General features: G+C 40.8%; 1 protein-coding gene across 1 annotated transcript in view; it reads right to left on the reverse strand.

Annotated features, from left to right (window-relative positions):
- The window catches only part of COL6A5 (collagen type VI alpha 5 chain), a 110443-nt gene that overhangs the window by 69903 nt on the left and 23580 nt on the right, over positions 1-16960 (reverse strand). The window contains exons 8-19 of the mRNA XM_053599802.1: positions 16146-16486; positions 15952-16033; positions 13995-14137; positions 13306-13398; positions 11189-11242; positions 9280-9351; positions 8753-8779; positions 8597-8641; positions 8437-8490; positions 6485-6547; positions 5757-5822; positions 5294-5347 (exon numbers count right to left, since the gene is read on the reverse strand). Coding sequence (XP_053455777.1) covers positions 5294-5347; positions 5757-5822; positions 6485-6547; positions 8437-8490; positions 8597-8641; positions 8753-8779; positions 9280-9351; positions 11189-11242; positions 13306-13398; positions 13995-14137; positions 15952-16033; positions 16146-16486 — 1094 coding nt within the window. The remainder of the gene's footprint in view (positions 1-5293; positions 5348-5756; positions 5823-6484; positions 6548-8436; positions 8491-8596; positions 8642-8752; positions 8780-9279; positions 9352-11188; positions 11243-13305; positions 13399-13994; positions 14138-15951; positions 16034-16145; positions 16487-16960) is intronic.

A 16960-nucleotide genomic window follows, 5' to 3' on the forward strand; every position in this document is an offset into this window, starting at 1 on the left:
AGACTAAGTGAGGCTCACTATGGCTCATGGGCCCTGTTCCTGTGTCAAGGATAAATTCGGTTGCAGACAGCAAGCTTCTAGACCTCAAGTCTAAATGAGGCTCCTCATGAGCTCGGAGCTCTGGTGTCCTGTTAGAACAGGATGGAGAGCTAACTCTTATCTTCTGTGAAAAGTTGTAGTAAATGCCCATGAGAGGAGGTTCACAGAGGTAGCTCCCAGCTCACACACAGGATCAACAGGATGCCATATGTAAATAATAAATAAAATAAATAAAATAAAATTTAAATACCCTTTGGGAGAAGTTACCCATTATAACTTGACAGCTGTTGGTACATGGATGTGAATGAGCAATTCTCTTGATGCAAGAAAGTATAGAAGAAACAGTAAACAAATGTTCAGGCCATTGTTCCCATGACATCACAATTCTGTCTCCATTAAAAAGCAATGATAAGCAGGGCGGTGCCTATGGCTCAGTAAGTAGGGTGCCGGCCCCATGTACCAAGGGTGGCGGGTTCGAACCCAGACCTGCCAAACTGCAGCAAAGAAATAGCTAGGTGTTGTGGTGGCTGCCTGTAGTCCCAGCTACTCCGGAGGCTGAGGCAAGAGAATCACCTAAGCCCAAGAGCTGGAGATTGCTGTGATACCACGATACTCTACTGAGGGCGACAAACTAAGACTCTGTCTCTAAAAAAAAAAAAGCAATGATAAGCATGATCAAGTAGGTTTCATCTCAGGGATGCAAGGCTGGTTTAACATACGCAAGTCCATAAATGTTATTCACCGTATTAACAGAAGCAAAAACAAAGACCATATAATCCTCTCAATAGATGCAGAAAAAGCATTCAATAAAATCCAGCATCCTTTTCTAATTAGAACACTGAAGAGTATAGGCATACGTGACACATTTCTTAAACTGATCAAAGCTATTTATAACAAACCCACAGCTAATATTTTACTGAATGGAGTAAAACTGAAAGCTTTTCCTCTTAGAACTGGAACCAGAGAAGGTTGTCCTCTGTCACCATCACTATTCAACATAGTGCTGGAAGTTCTAGCCAGTACAATTAGGCAAGACAAGGAAATAAAGGGCATCTAAATGGGAGCAGAGAAGGTCAAACTTTCCCTCTTTGCCAAAGATATGATCTTATACTTAGACAACCCCAAAGACTCAACCACAAGACTCCTGGAAGTCATCAAAACATACAGTAATGTCTCAGGATATAAAATCAAAGTCCACAAGTCAGTAGCCTTTGTATACACCAATAACAGTCAAGATGAGAAGCTAATTAAGGACAAAACTCCCTTCACCATAACTTCAAAGAAAATGAAATACCGAGTAATATACCTAATGAAAAAGGTGAAGGACCTCTATCAAGAAAATTATGAAACCCTAAGAAAGGAAATAGCAGAGGATATTAACAAATGGAAGAACATACCATGCTCATGGCTGGGAAGAATCAGCATTATTAAAATATCTATGATTCCCAAAGCCATCTACCAATTCAATGCCATCCCTATTAAAATACTAACATTGTACTTTCAGGACTTGGAAAGAATTATTTTGCATTTTGTATGGAACCAGAAAAAAACTCGTATAGCTAAGACAGTTCTTAGTAATAAAAACAAAGCCAGGAGCATCAGCACACCAGATTTTAGGCTGTACTACAAAGCCATAGTGGTCAAGACAGCATGGTACTGGCACTAAAATAGAAACATATTTTAGAAACATATGGAATCAAATAGAAAACCAGGAAATAAAACTAACATCTTACAACCACCTAATCTTCGATAAACCAAACAGGAACATACACTGGGGTAGACTCCCTATTCAATAAATGGTGCTGGGAGAACTGGATATCCGCATGTAAAAGACTGAAACTGGACCCACATCTTTCTTCGCCTTACAAAAATTGATTCAAGATGAATAAAGGACTTAAATTTAAGGTATGAAACAATAAAAATCCTCAAAGAAAGCATAGGAAAAACACTGGAAGATATTGGCCTGGGGAAAGACTTCATGAAGAAGACTGCCATGGCAATTGCAACAATAACAAAAATAAACAAATGGGACTTAATTAAACTAAAAAGCTTCTGTACAGCTAAGGAGACAATAACCAAAGCAAATAGACAACCTACACAATGGGAAAGGATATTTGCATTTTTTTTTTTTTTTTTAGAGACAGAGGCTCACTCTGTTGCCCTCTATAGAGTGCTGTGACATCACAGCTCACAGCAACCTCCAGCTCTTGGGCTTAGGTGATTCTCTTGCCTCAGACTCCTGAGTAGCTGGGACTACAGGTGCCCACCACAACACCTGGCTATTTTTTGTTGCAGTTTGGCTGGGGCTGGGTTCAAACACGCCACCCTCAGTATATGGGGCTAGCACCCTACTCAATGAGCCACAGACACCATCCAATATTTGCATATTTTGAATCATACAAAAGGTTGATAACTAGGCTCTATAGAGAATTCAATCTAATCCACATGAAAAAAGCCAACAATCCCATATATCAATGGGCAAGAGACACGAATAGAACCTTCTCAAAAGAATACAGACGAATGGCTAACAAACATATGAAAAAATGTTCATTATCCCTAATTATTAGAGAAATGCAAATCAAAACCACCCTCAGATACCATCTAACCCCAGTGAGAATGGCCCACATCACAAAATCTTGAGACTGCAGGTGCTGGCATGGATGTGGAGAGAAGGGGACACTTTTGCATGCTGGTGGGACTGCAAACTAGTACAACCTTTCTGGAAGGAAGTATGGAGAAACCTCAAAGCACTCAAGCTAGACCTCCCATTTGATCCTGCAATCCCATTACTGGGCATCTACCCAGAAGGAAAAAATTCTTTATCATAAAGACACTTGCACTAGACTTTTTATTGCAGCTCAATTTACAACCGCCAAAATGTGGAAACAGCCTAAATGCCCACCAACCCAGGAATGGATTAACAAGCTGTGGTATCTGTATACCATGGAATACTATTCAGCCATTAAAAAAATGGAGACTTTATGATCTTTGTATCAACCTGGATGGAAGTGGAACATATTATTCTTAGTAAAACATCACAAGAATGGAGAAGCATGAATCCTATGTACTCGATTTTGATATGAGGACAATTAATGACACGGTGAGGATGGAGGAAGGGGAAACCAGAGAGAGGGAAGGAGTGAGGGAGGTAGGGTGTTGGTGTGTGACACACCTTTTGGGGGCAAGACACAATTATAAGAGGGACTTTACCTTACAAATGCAATCAGTGTGACCTGGTTTCTTGTACCCTCAATCAATCACCAACAATAAAAATAATAATAATAATAAGCAAGGATAAGATAATATTTATTCTGTGTAACAGACAGTAGGGCACAATGGTTAGAGATGTGTCCTTAGGAATCAGGGAGCCTGGAGTAAGCTCTGCTCTTTAAAGCCTGTGTGGTTCAGGGCAGTTGTGTAATACACCTAAGCCAGGGTGTAATAAACCTAATCCTGGTTCTGCAACTGACTAGCAACTTGCCCAAGTTTCCTGGATTTTCTTATCTGTAAAAATGGATACAATAGTAATATCTACCTCATAGGTATGTTATGAGAACTAAATGAATTAATAGTTGCAAGTGATTTGATCAAGACCTGGCACAAAATAGATGCTACAGAAGTATCCTTTCTGTGTGGCAGGCAAAAAGTAAAGGGCTTGAGATGTGGTTTCAAGTGTGCTTTTCAGAGTGTTGCTCTACTGTTTTGGCAACAGCTGGTGCAACAATTAATTTATGTAAATTGAAATTTTATCACAAAGAAGGCAATGTCTTGAGCTGGCCTTTGCTGTTTAGAATTTGTCATTCACTTAAGATCCTCTGACCCTCAGCAAGAATTCCAATCCTTCATCGGAAAGTTAGGGGAAAGGATAATCTGATATTGTTTTATATCGATATACCCAGTTTAATTCAGGAGAAAAGAAGTTAAAACTGGGAGATCCACAGGGAAATGAGTAAAAAATGAGGAAGGGGCTGAGAGCCTCATGTCCTGAAATTGACTTCAGAGCAGTTGCCTAGTTTGTCCAAGGATTAATCCCCAGCCCAGCATCTCTTTTTAAAAAGTGCCTGATTAATGCATCACAAAGCTATTTCAAACTAAAAGTATTTTCTCTTAAACCAACAAAACTACATATTTATCTTTAAAATTTATAGCATTTAGGTCATCTTACTGTTCTAGTACTTCCTCTTGTTATATTTTAATTCTCTCTTGTGAAGAAAGAGGGCGAAGTCCCAAAGAATTTTACCAGAAGCATTGGGAAGTGTAACCTAGCTGAGTGCTGACTGCTTTTCCCTTAAGAACCATGATTCAAGATAAACACTGGCAGGAGGGATTAAAACATGTTTCTTCACTATCCCAGAGAGAAGGGCAATCAGCTACAGCCTTCAAACTGAAGAGAAGTTTCCAATTCTACAATAGAAAAGAAATCCAAGTATTTTCAGTTCCCTCTTAAGCCAAATCTAGGACTTTGTACATTATTCTTTTTATGAAGTCTATGCTGAGCACATGATGGGAGAGTTATAAATATCATTATAAATATCATCTCTAACACAGTAGTTCACAAAGGGAAAGGTGATTTCTTGATTGTTCCTTAAGAAGATGGGGAAATCCAACATCCCTATTTTTGGCTGTGATAGGCTTGATATAAAAATGGGGAGCTCTGAAGTTATCCCAGGACCTCAAGACTGCCTCTGAGCTGGCTCTAACTGCCAATGTTTTGGCCCACTCAAGAAGAATTTCTTAGTGACTCCTCTTCCTCATTGGCTATATGTAACAAGAAAGAGAGTATATTTACTCAGCTCCTAATATTCTTAAAATGCTAAACTACCAGAAGAAGGCTTTTAAGTGAAAAGTCATTAGCTCTCTTCAAAGGCATTCAAAAACATCTGGAAGGTAGAAACGGAAGGCAGAAGATGTCACGATGGTTCTCAGCCACAGGTGGTTTGCCCCGCCCCACCCCACAGTCCCCACCACAGACAGTTGGCAATATCCAGAGACATTTTTGGATGTCACAAGTGGGTGAGGGGAGAGATGGTGCTGTTGACCTCTAGTAGGCAGAGAGCAGGAATGCTGGCAAACATCTAACAATGTACAGGACAGTCCCCATCGCAAAGCATTACCTGGCCCAGAATGTCAGTAGCTTTAAGACTGAGAAACCTGCAAATGCATCATCTGACTGCGTAGCAACAAAAGTTCTGAATGCCTCTGTGTCATCTCCAAGTGATCAAGAGGGGAAATAAATGTCTTCAGAAGTACTTACCCTGCTTCCTCTGGAACTAGGGCTGCCTTGTGCTCCTTTCTGTCCCGTTCTGCCCTATAAATACGATAGTTCCCCCAAGATTATAAGGTAACAGATTCTGAATAAATTATAAAGGCATCAGCATCAAAACCCCAAGAACTGTTAAAAACAGAATAGATGTGTCAGGCTACAATCATTCTGGAGATTAACACTGTCAGTTCTGTAGCCTTTAATAAACAGGAATAGCAATATGCACTACAATCACAACTTCTCCCAAATAATATTACTTGCCAGGAACTTAATAATTCTGCTCATATAGCCATACAGCCTACTATAAACATGCTTTATTTTAAGAAATTAAGGCTCTCTTAGACATGGACTTCAGGGTGTTTATTCAATTACAACAGGGTTATATATTTTACTAAATTTACTTACTTTAGTAATAGAATTAATCAACTCATATGTATAAAATAGATCCGATTACCTGTCTTCCTTGTTCTCCTTTGGAGCCCTTTTGTCCTTTGAGGTTATTGTTTTGTCCTGGATTGCCCTTTAAAAAGATTTTTTAAAGTATTTTAGAATTCATAAATGTCAAGATGTCTTTCTTTTTTTTTTTTTGGCAAAATAGTAAGATGTTCAGGTACTAAGTTAATCTTTGTTAAGAGATGAGAGACATGAGAAAATTCTTAATATTTGAAACTGATAGGATTTTTGAACAAATGAGAGCAATATTTCTCCAAATGTGAGGGAGATTTTGTAATAAATGAAGAATTATAGGAGTGCTTTCTACATGTGATTTTTCCCTTCTTCACATTGGAGCTTCACTGATGCACTGGTCCAAACATTCTTACGCCACTCCCTCAAGCATGTAGTAAGATTCCCCTGTAACTCATTCTGCAAATAGGAAATCTGCAGGTCTGATTCCCTAGATTAGAAGTCCAATAAACAGAGGAAATTTTGCCCCAAAGGAACTTGAAAGTCTCACATACCATAATGATTCATAAGTGGAGCTTTATTTCCCAATTCTAAACCTTTTATCTAACCAGCCCAGATCAAACACTGACAGACTTTTCCCAAAGCTTCATTTAATACCTACTGGCTCTACTCCCAAGACAAACATTTGCCTACTAGTTAGCAAGGACACAAAAAGAAAGGAGATGGGAACTGGGGAGCAAATATAAAATTCAGAGCCAACTGGCCTTTGTAACTTACTGGGTCTCCTGGGAAGCCCTTCTCGCCATATCTCCCGGGGGGCCCTCTTGAACCTGGGCTGCCCTGAAGAAAAAAATACAATTATCTTCGATTTAACTTGTAGGAAAGTTATATGATGGCACAAATGTCAACTAAGGAGTGGGAAGGGAAGTAATCAATCAGATAAAATATTCTTCATCCTTTTAACTCAGCTATGTTCCCATAGTCTTCCCAAACAGTACTATGTCCAGTTTTAAGCCTATGGACAGGATTACCTACAGGGAGGATGAGAAATTAGAAAACTTCTTGTGATCCAGCTGTCCAACAGGACTTCCTTCAGTGTTGGAAATACTCTGTACCTGTGCTGTCCAGAGTGGTAGCCACTAGCCATATGTGCCTAATGAGCACTTGAAATGTGGTCAGTGCAACTGAGGGGCAGATTTTTTAATTTAATTAATTTAAATTTAGATAATCACAGTATGATATGTCACATATCATATTTTACATTCCAGCCGGTCTGGCCACTTCTGACATCAATAATTGAATTTCCCATTGCAAACCTCCACAGGGATGTTCCATTGTCACCTCACACCCACCTGCTCCCATCTAAACACCCAAGCCAGGATTCTTACAGATATTCTGACTGAGTCTCCGTTTTCTGGTCCTCTGGTCATCCAGACCTTATGTCCCAGAGCCAGAACTAGGGTGAGACAAAAGAGGCCCCTAGATGCGAATGTTAGGGAGGCCTTCATGCACATAATTCTGAGTGTCCTTTGTGCCCAGTGTGCCACTCACCTCACCCCAGCGTGGGCCCTGGTGTGTCCTTACTATGTCCTGTCTCAGTCCTCACTGCCACTGCCTTGTTAGAAGCTTCATCACTTCTCATGGATTACTACAGATCTGCCTCACATCCCTGCCTTGCACCACGTCACCTCCAACACATCTTCCACACTACTGTCAAGTAATATTTCCAAAATGCAAATTTGCTTGTGATCCTGCTGCTTAAAATCTTTCAAAGGTTCCCCATTGCCTAATGGCTAAAGCCAAACTCCTCCACGTGGCTCACTAATGCCATCCCGACCTCTTCCTGCCACCTCTTGAACCTTACCTCTCATTACTTATACTCTAATGCTCCTTCCAGGAAGAAAAATTTGCAGTATCCCAAGCCCCATGTCTTTGATCATGCTGTTCCATCTGTCTGGAATGCCCTTCCTCCACATCTTTGCTGGGCTTCAATTCCGTTCATAAATTCCTGTGCACTTCAGCTCAGGGATCACTTCTTCCAGGAAGACTTCCAAGACACCCTCTCACGCCCCCTGCAGCCTGATTAGGTGCCCTTCTCTGGACTCCTATGCAGAAACTGCAATGTGGCCTCAATCACATTCTGTGTCATCACAGTCTATAGATATGCCTGTCTCCCCAGTGACTCTGTGGGATCCTTGAGGACAGGATTAAGCGGCTCATCTCTGATTCTTTAGCAAATTACTCAGTGCCTGGCACATGACGGGTGGTCAAAAGCATTTGATAGATAGATCAGAACATAAATGTCAAGCTGCTTAAAATCAAGCAGGCACATATTAATGAGTATTGAATTTAAAATAAAAAAAAGTTTTACTGTGATTTTCTATACCAAAGCCACAAAATAATTTTCTCTCTTTCTCTTGCCTTTGAGTTTTCTCAGACATAATAAAGAGAACACAGAAACCACTGACAGTCAAAAGCATTCATTTCAGGCTTCTAAAAACGTGCTCACAGAAGAACCTTGTATGCTTTGAATTTTTCTAGCTAGAAATTCTTGAAAATTACATGGTTACTCACTTCCTCCAAATGGAAATGTAGCATCTATTCAGTGGTAATAGGCCTTCATTATGCAATTAAGTCACTTGCCAGTTTTCTCTCCAATAACCATTGACACACAGCAGTTAAGACTATCTCTGTTACCAAATTCTCCTTGGGTGTATTGAAAGTCTTACCTGAGATCCTGGATCACCTTTTTCTCCTTTTGTTCCAGGTAATCCATGTAAGCCCTAAAAGAAGACACGGAAAACATAAATCCCATAAAAAAAAAAAAAAACAACAACAACCTATCAACCTCATGATGGTTTTTGTGATACTTGAAGAAATACAGCTTACCTCTTCCCCATCGACCCCACTGATGCCGTCATCTCCTTGTTCCCCCTGAGAGACAGCAATAGGCAGCAGTCAGGTAAAGGGGAGTCTCTGCTACATTCCTACTGGGAAACTAATCCCATTAGGAGATCAAATTGGACTAACAAGGAACTCCAGTACCTTATGTCCAGAAAATCCTTTGGCTCCCTGCAAAAGATTAAATACCTCTCACTGACGTACTGAAGACAGAGTGTGGATTCCAGATTGTGGCAGGAAGGGGTTGCCTCCCTCAAGTGAGCGTGCATTTCTTTTTTTTTTTTTTTTTTTTTGTGGTTTTTGGCCAGGGCTGGGTTTGAACCCGCCATCTCCGGCGTATGGGACCGGCGCCATACTCCTTGAGCCACAGGCGCCACCGGAGCGTGCATTTCTTTAATTGCTTCTTGCTATATATCCACAAAGGGGTTTTAGGTAGAATTTAATTAATGCTAAAGACACCTTGAAATTATGAAGAAGCAGAATTAATCTCAGTGGAGAAAGGGAAACAGAGAAGAGTTATGCAAGAGAGAAAAGAGGGAGGGAAGGAATGGAGGAGGGAAAGGTGCTACAGGGAATAGGAAGTGTGATTGTTTATTGTACCCTCAATGAATCCCCAACAATAAAAAAAAAAAAGAAAAAAGAAAGAAATGTGATTTTTGGAAGTGCCATACCTTCTCACCCGGCTCTCCCACACATCCTGCAATCCCTTTATCTCCTTGGGGTCCTATTTCTCCTCGTCTTCCCTAAGAAAAAGAACACAAACAGGCATCCAAAGCGATGCTTAATGCCAGAGGCTGCCAGTGGTTTTCTTTTAGAGAGTTAAGCCACAGCACCTGGACACTCTGAGCTTTAGACAAAGGGAATGCTCCTGAGAGTTCATTTATTTAAATCTATTTTTCCCTCTGTCTTCAAACATATTCCCTGTCAACCTTCTGAGATTCCTTACAGAGCCAAGACCACAAAAAGGTACAGAACGAGCTCAGCCCTCCTCAGACAGCAGTCAGAGTTTCAGAGTCACTTCATTTTGTAACAGTGTTGCAAATACTCCAGTAATACATGTGGGCCCTGACATCTTAGGAGCCCGAGGCCCTCCTGCTACACTAGGGGAGAGTGAGCACTGCTGATGGCACAGAAACAAGTCAGTGCTAGGGCCCTGGAGCTGAGTGGAAATGCTTGCTGGGAGGTGACACACTGCCAGAGTGACAACACAAAGGCAAGAAGAGACAGTTTTTACGGAAAGGATCGGTCACCAGGATAAAGAGTCCCAGTGTCAGTTCATCCACCTGGGGAAGAACACGCAAGGTCAATGACAAAAGTGTCTCCCACCAACTCTCCAGGGAAATATTTAAATATAGGTAAATGCTAGAGAAAAATGAATCTCAAGAGAAGACAATTCTGTGCTCCTTGAGAGCAGGGACCCCAACTGTCTCTTCCAGCTTTGTGTCCCTCGTGGTGGGCTCAGGTCTGGGTACATAACAGTTACTCAGTTTGTTCATGAAAAAATAATTGTTTAGCAATGAGCTTAATTCTTTCCTTCCTGGTAAGAGAGTGGAGAAGCGATTCCCCCCCCTGCTTTGCTTTCTTCACTCCGAGGATTATTCCCTGTAAAATGAGAAGCCCTCACCCATGACCACAGATTGCTGAGAGGTAGCTAACTAAGCCTTACAGCTTCACACAGCCTGGACTCTCAGCCAGCTGTGGGCTCACAGCCAGGCAGATGGGGGATGCTATTCCCCACACTCAAAGCGATAGTCAGGTGACAAGATCCCTCTGAGGGCCAGAGTGGGTGAGTTAGACCATCCCCCTTAGTGGTCATTTTATAAACTAGATTAGCATCTGGGTCCTAGAGGAATTTATAAATGTTTCAAGATGAGGAAACTAAGGGCTAAAAGTGAAGCATCTTGTTCCTTATCTACGTCAACCCTTGGCAATGAGAATCTTTGCTTTTAATCCTTAGAACTTGTTTCCCAGATGAGAAAGTAGCCTTACTTCTAAAGGGATGAAGATCCAGTTTGGATGCTTCCTGAACTTCGCCCATTCTAAATGTGCCAGCCAACATGATTTTGGTCACTTCAAATTTATTTTCATAATTTGGCAAACCAAGTGAACGTTTTGGTTTCAGAGTTAGGCATTGAGGTTTGCAAGTCTCTGTGCAGCATTTAAACATGAAGACAGGCCTTGTGATGCCCTGCCTGCTTCCCTTTCTGTAGAGGGATGTATGCTCCAGTGCTGGCCTATAGCCAAGTGTAGGCACTGGGTTTCAGGTGCAGAGAGAGTGTCCTAGCAGATAACCTGCTGCACCCTGGTTAGGTGGGGAGAGGAAGATGCCTGACACTCCGCCATTAATTAAAGCACACATAAAAGCCTATTCCCTCCTTCCTTCTACATACAGATTTAGCAAGTGCCTCATGATTAGGACAAGCAGAAAGGAAAAGAAAAACAATGTTTTCCCCCCAAAAAACTACAAAAACTAAACATATGAACAAAACTCCATCTATCCCTTCTGTATGAAAAAGATAAGCTTTTCCATGAAAAAGAAAACCAAAAAGTATGTATTGTGGGGGAGTCACAAAAACTTACAGGGTCTCCATCTTCTCCCCTATGTCCTCTGCTGCCCTTCAGACCTGAGGAACCCTGGGAAGAAAGAGAGAAAAATGAATTTTAGCCATCCCCCATCAATTCAAACTTGTGAAATTATTAGGCATTTCCTCTCTTCAACTTGGTTACAGTTTGTACAAATGTGGCTATGCATTTGGGGAGAGTCTAACAACATCTGGAGCTGGCTTCTGTGCTCACACTCATCCCTGGAGCCCCTGTGCAGAAGGCAGTGCTCCCAATGCCTGGAGAGACTGACCTTGGGAACCCACCTGCACGTGAGGGCTGAGGGGCTGCTCTTGTGCTTAAGGGATTTGCAGAAAGGACAGCTGCACCAGCCACAAGTCTTTAGCAGGCAAATTGAAAACATTTCCAAAGGGAGCTTTTTATTTTCTCCTGATTTTTTGAGAGCTCAAGGATGCATAAGCATTTCCTAAAAGGAGGAGCATGTAAGTATTTAAATTACAGTCATCTCTCCCTCAGCCACATGTGGTTTAACTGCTTTGTGGCTTACTTGTAGCCAAGATCTTGTTTGAGTCTTGCCTTCTCTCACCCTCTATCATAGGTCCTAGGTTTCTGTTGGGTGTACCAGGGGTGGGAAGGGAGGCGCTCCTGGAACATAATTCTAATACTGATCTGAGCAAAGCCATGAGGGAGGAAGCTGCACTAAACAAAACATCACAATGCAATAAAAAGTTCAATATATTAATAAGTGATCTTTCCACAATCATGGACAAAGCAGAACTCACAAGTATTGAAGTTGATCTTAAAAAAAAAAAAAAGCAAACTCATTTTCATTGTGATATCAAAAATACCTTTGAAAAAGTACATAAAAGTGAATAAAATATAAGAGCACAGCTTAACAATGAACTTTATACAACAATTTTATAATTTTTATTTTTAGGTGAGACAGAGTCTCACTTTTTCACTCTCGGTGGAGTGCCATGGGATCATAGCTCACAACAATCTCAAACTCTTGGGCTTAAGCGACCCCCTTGTATCAGCCTCCCACGTAGCTAGAACTACAGGCACCTGTCACAATGCCCAACTATTTTTAGAGACAGGGTCTTGCTCTATCTAGCTCAGGCTGTTCTCTAACTCCTGAGCTCAGGAAATATGCCCACCTTGGCCTCCCAGAGTGTTAGAATTACAGTATACGCATGAGCCACAGCACCTGGCAAATTTACAATTATTATATTTACAAATAAGGTCTGTGTGGCCACCACCCAGGTCAGGAAATAGAGCACTACAGGTCCTAGGTATCATATGTGCGCCAATCACAATCTGCATCCCCATCCACCCCACCCAGGAGTAAACTCACGACTTTTATAAGAGTTTCTTGCCTTACAAAAGTCCTTCACTAAATAGTCATCCCTAGACACTGTAGGTTAGTTTTGCCTTTTTTTCCAAACTTTTTATAAATGGAATCACACCGTAAGTATTCATCTATATTTCACATTTTTTGTTCACTACTATGTTGGTAAAATTTATTCATGTTGTCACATGGAGCTGTAGTTCATTCATTTTCATTGACATAGAATATTTTATAGAAAACACTGTGGTGTACTTATTATTGTTGTGTAATTTAATCTTTTATAATTGGTTTTTTAAAGGACTATTAATCCGCAATGCTATGATATTCCTATAGTTCAAACTCATTCCATTGCTGATGAAACATAACTTTCCACCTTTTTTTTTTTTTTTTTTATTGAGACAGGATCTTGCTATGTTGCTCTTGGATCAGGCAATTTTCCTGCATTAGCTGGGATCATAGATGTGTGCCAACAGTGCCTAGCTCCATCTTTACTATTTCAAACATCTCTTGTCACCTTTCAAACTGTTTAAAGCTGGTATAAAAATGTAAATTGTAAAAACAAGAAGCAACATCACCAATATTATATAAGAGAAAAGGGAGTTTTTCTTACTAGCAGGATCAAAAGTGAGTCCTTCCAAACTGGCTTCTGCCCCATAAAAGTCACATGAAATGCCCAAAGCAATTATATTAGCACTGAAAGAAGGTGGTGAATTCAACCACTCAGTCTCAGTTCCACCTGTACAAATCAAGACATATTAGGTAAAATAATACCACACGTGAATGGTACCTTCATGGCTTGTATTCCTTGGGTCCCCTGATTTCCTGGAACCCCTGGACACTTACAAAATGTGCAGCAGCAAGTCTTCTCTGCAGTATTTCCCTGGACAAAAAAGAAGAAGAAGAAGAAGCAAAGCTGAGTAACAATTGTTAGGAAATTTATTGCATAAGAATTGTATTCACACAAATCTGTCCCCCCTTGAGCCCATCTTCTCCTTTGGGTGAAGAGCTGCAGAAAGTAAGAGGTGCTTTGTGATTTAATATTGCAGAGTGGGCACCAGGCTAGCAACTGCATGGGTAACATCCCCTTTATGAAGAAATGGCCTCTATTCATGGCAAGGGCACCCAGTGTTGAGATAACCACAGCCAAATTCACCTGGGACTTTTTCCTAGTTGCCAGCCTCCTGTTTCCTGAAATTTCTGTAGCATAAATTGTTAAGAGCTTTTTAATTTGATGGTGGTTGACAGGTTCGTTAGTTCCCTATGTATTTATTTAATGAGATGACAAAAAAATGAAAGGATATGCAAAAACAAAATATGGATGCCCTGATGTTCTGGTCTTTAATACTTTTTTATATGCTAAAGATAAGGCATCTAATTTGATAAGGTAAAACAAGGCAGTTCTTTGAAAATTCATATCAAGATTCCAATGTAGTCATGGTATTTTGAATAACTGGATATTTTTGTCCAACAACTCACCAAGTACTGTGATAGTGTTTTGCCAAGTTCTCTCATTCCAATGGTCAGATGAGTCCTGTAATCAAATCCTTTTCCAAATTCAAAGCTGGAAAACTCATCATGAGTAATGGTGTTAAGGGAAACCACCAGCAAAGCATCAAGTCCTACTCAGTAAAAATAAAAGACGAAAAATGAAGGGGTTGTATGTATGTATATGAAAAACAAGGTGAACCCATCATATTTGTACTCAGTGGCATTGCTGAATGAATCAGAAAGGGAAAGAAACAAACATAAGAGTAAGTAGTACTCCCAAGAAATGAAGAAGCATACAAAAAATCTTTGCCTGTGTTTTCTGAGTATGCACTGGCTCTGGTCACTGACTTTAGCAAGAAATCCCATGAGAAAAAGTTATTTAAGAGAAACTAACTACAAGTCTGTAGAAAAACACTAGCAGAAAACTGTGTTCAACATCTTGCAGCCAATTTTGATGTAATTCTTGGGCATTTTTAAGTAATTTTTAAGAAAGGGCATTGTTCATCTTTAGAGAGCTTTTCTGAATATAAATTAATGATAGCTTTTAGGTTATTCCCAATGCCAATCAGTCTTGGAAGATGACAGGCTGTGAAGATATAAGGAAAGCCCAGGGTGATTCCAGTTTCACCCAAATTCCTGACTATATTCAGTTCATTAATTCATCTACTGATTACTCACTTATTCAATCCCTCACTGGTTAAACAAATATTTTTATTAGAAGTTTATTATGTAGAGATAGAAGATGAATTTTTCACAGAGTTCATGGTCCATTGGAACAGATGGGCAATAATAAGATATTTTCTCTGAGAGGGAACATCAGGTTCCAGGAAAGCCAAGATAAATTCCTAACTCAGACTTGGAGCATCATGGAAGGTTTCTTAGAAAACTGATGTCTATCCTGATTCTAAAGGACGAATGGAAATTGGTCAAGAAACAGAACCAGAGGTGAGAGATGGGGGGAATAATTAGGGAGAAAGGTTGGAGGAGAACACTAATTAAGGATGAGGAGAAATGAAGCTATAAACTATATTGGGAGAAGAATGGGAAAGAAGAAAGTTTGAAACACTTGGGACATTGAGTGTGGGAAGTGACACTGCTGGCATCCTGCCTGATATAGTGGACTCTCCCATCACAGTATACTACCCTCAGCTTCTGCACTGAGCTTCTAGCTCACTCTGAAGCTATAACATGGAGAGAAGTTATATCATGAGAAGTGCTTTTCCAAATCCACGTTGTGTCTTTCACATGAATAATCAGAAATAAGAGAAGGTGTCTTAGATCAAGTTCCTTAGAAGTGGAATCTGAGCGAGGATTTGTGTATATGTAGTAGAGAGATGATAGAGATAAAGAGAAAGAGAGAGAGAGAGAAGCAGGAAAAAGAATGGAAAGTTATGAGCAGGAATATACCCTGTTTCCCCGAAAATAAGACAGTGTCTTATTTTAAGGTGTGCTCCCAAAGATGCGCTAGGTCTTATTTTCAGGGGACATCTTATCTTTCCTGTAAGTAGGTCTTATTTTCGGGGAAACAGGGTAGTTCAGCAAAGTCTTAGCCTTGGCCTGATTCAGAGGGACTCTGGAGCATAAATTGTACCCAAGTTGACTCACTTGAGGCAAGAGTTCAGGCTTTTATCTCTGTGTCACTGATAGTTCTCCTTGCCAACAAGTTTAGACATGGCATAGCCACACCCCTACTTCAAACATGCCTAGGCATGTGCTTTATGTCACTCCAGGGTACACGTCTATAAAAGGTCACAAGTACAAGCACTTGGCCACAGCATTTGCACATTTGGAGGAGAGGTGTGGGTACTGGTTAAAGGGTTTAGGCGGGGCGCCAACAGCATCTACTGCAAGTGTCCAGACAGATCCCAAGATCTAGAGCACCTGACAAAGAGGAGATTAGCTCAGAAAAGTCTATGCTTCATCATTTAAATTTTCACCTCAATACCTGCTTCTCTGAGCCTGTCTGATTGATCTTCAAGCATTATGTTGCTTTCACTCTGGAGACCATCAGAAAAGAGGAGCAGCACCTACAGAAAGGGAAAAGCAGAGAATGGGTTGACGTGAGTGTTAAATACATAACTGGGCAAGAGGAACAAATGGAAGAACATAGAGATGAGAGGTAAAATGTGATGTAGCTACCTGAGCCCGGGATGCTGATTTATCCTCAAATGTGTCCCACAGAGACTGCAAGAACTCTGCATTCAGATGAGTTGGCCCACTGACTTTGACTTGTAACAAGCTGTCAAACATTGCTTTCTGGTAGATTTGGAACTTAGCAGGAAATTCTTGGTCATTGTTCACCTTAAAAGCCAAACTCACCTGTGTCTCTGCACCTGCCCCACAGCTCACCCCCCTGATGGAGGTGATGTCCTCTAAGATGCCTGGGAGGTAGGTCTCCAGCAGGGGATGGCCCTGGAACAAAGGCTGCCCCTGCAGGTGAGTAGAAATGTCAAACCCAACCACTATGTCCACAAAGCAATCTGGAGACAAAAGGAAAGAAGTCAAAATTAATGAGTAGACAGGAGTAGGGAAGGGCAGATAGGGCAGGAGAAAGGAGAGCTGTCATGGCCCAAAGCTGGAGGATCTTTAGTACCCAAAACATGTTCAAGAAGCAAGACACTGGCTGCTCTAACCATATAGAATACAGGGGTTTTCTCTGTCCCTTTATAAATATTAAATGCTCCAATAGCTATTTAAAGTCCAAACCATAGTTTCCTTTCCAGTGGCTTTGTGTACATGGGCACATGCTCACAGTCCAAACCATAGTTTCCTTTCCAGTGGCTTTGTGTACATGGGCACATGCTCACATGGGTGCACATTGTTTTTCTTTTAAGGGTGACATATTTTGATTCACATAATCCTAACAAGTTAAGATTTGAACTGTCCTTGGAGATTATTTAATTTTTAGAGGTCACAAACACAAAAGGCTGCAGAGGCTATGGTGGGTAATGTAG

The sequence above is a fragment of the Nycticebus coucang genome, chromosome 8 (assembly GCF_027406575.1).
Source record: "Nycticebus coucang isolate mNycCou1 chromosome 8, mNycCou1.pri, whole genome shotgun sequence".
Classification (NCBI taxonomy): domain Eukaryota; kingdom Metazoa; phylum Chordata; class Mammalia; order Primates; family Lorisidae; genus Nycticebus; species Nycticebus coucang.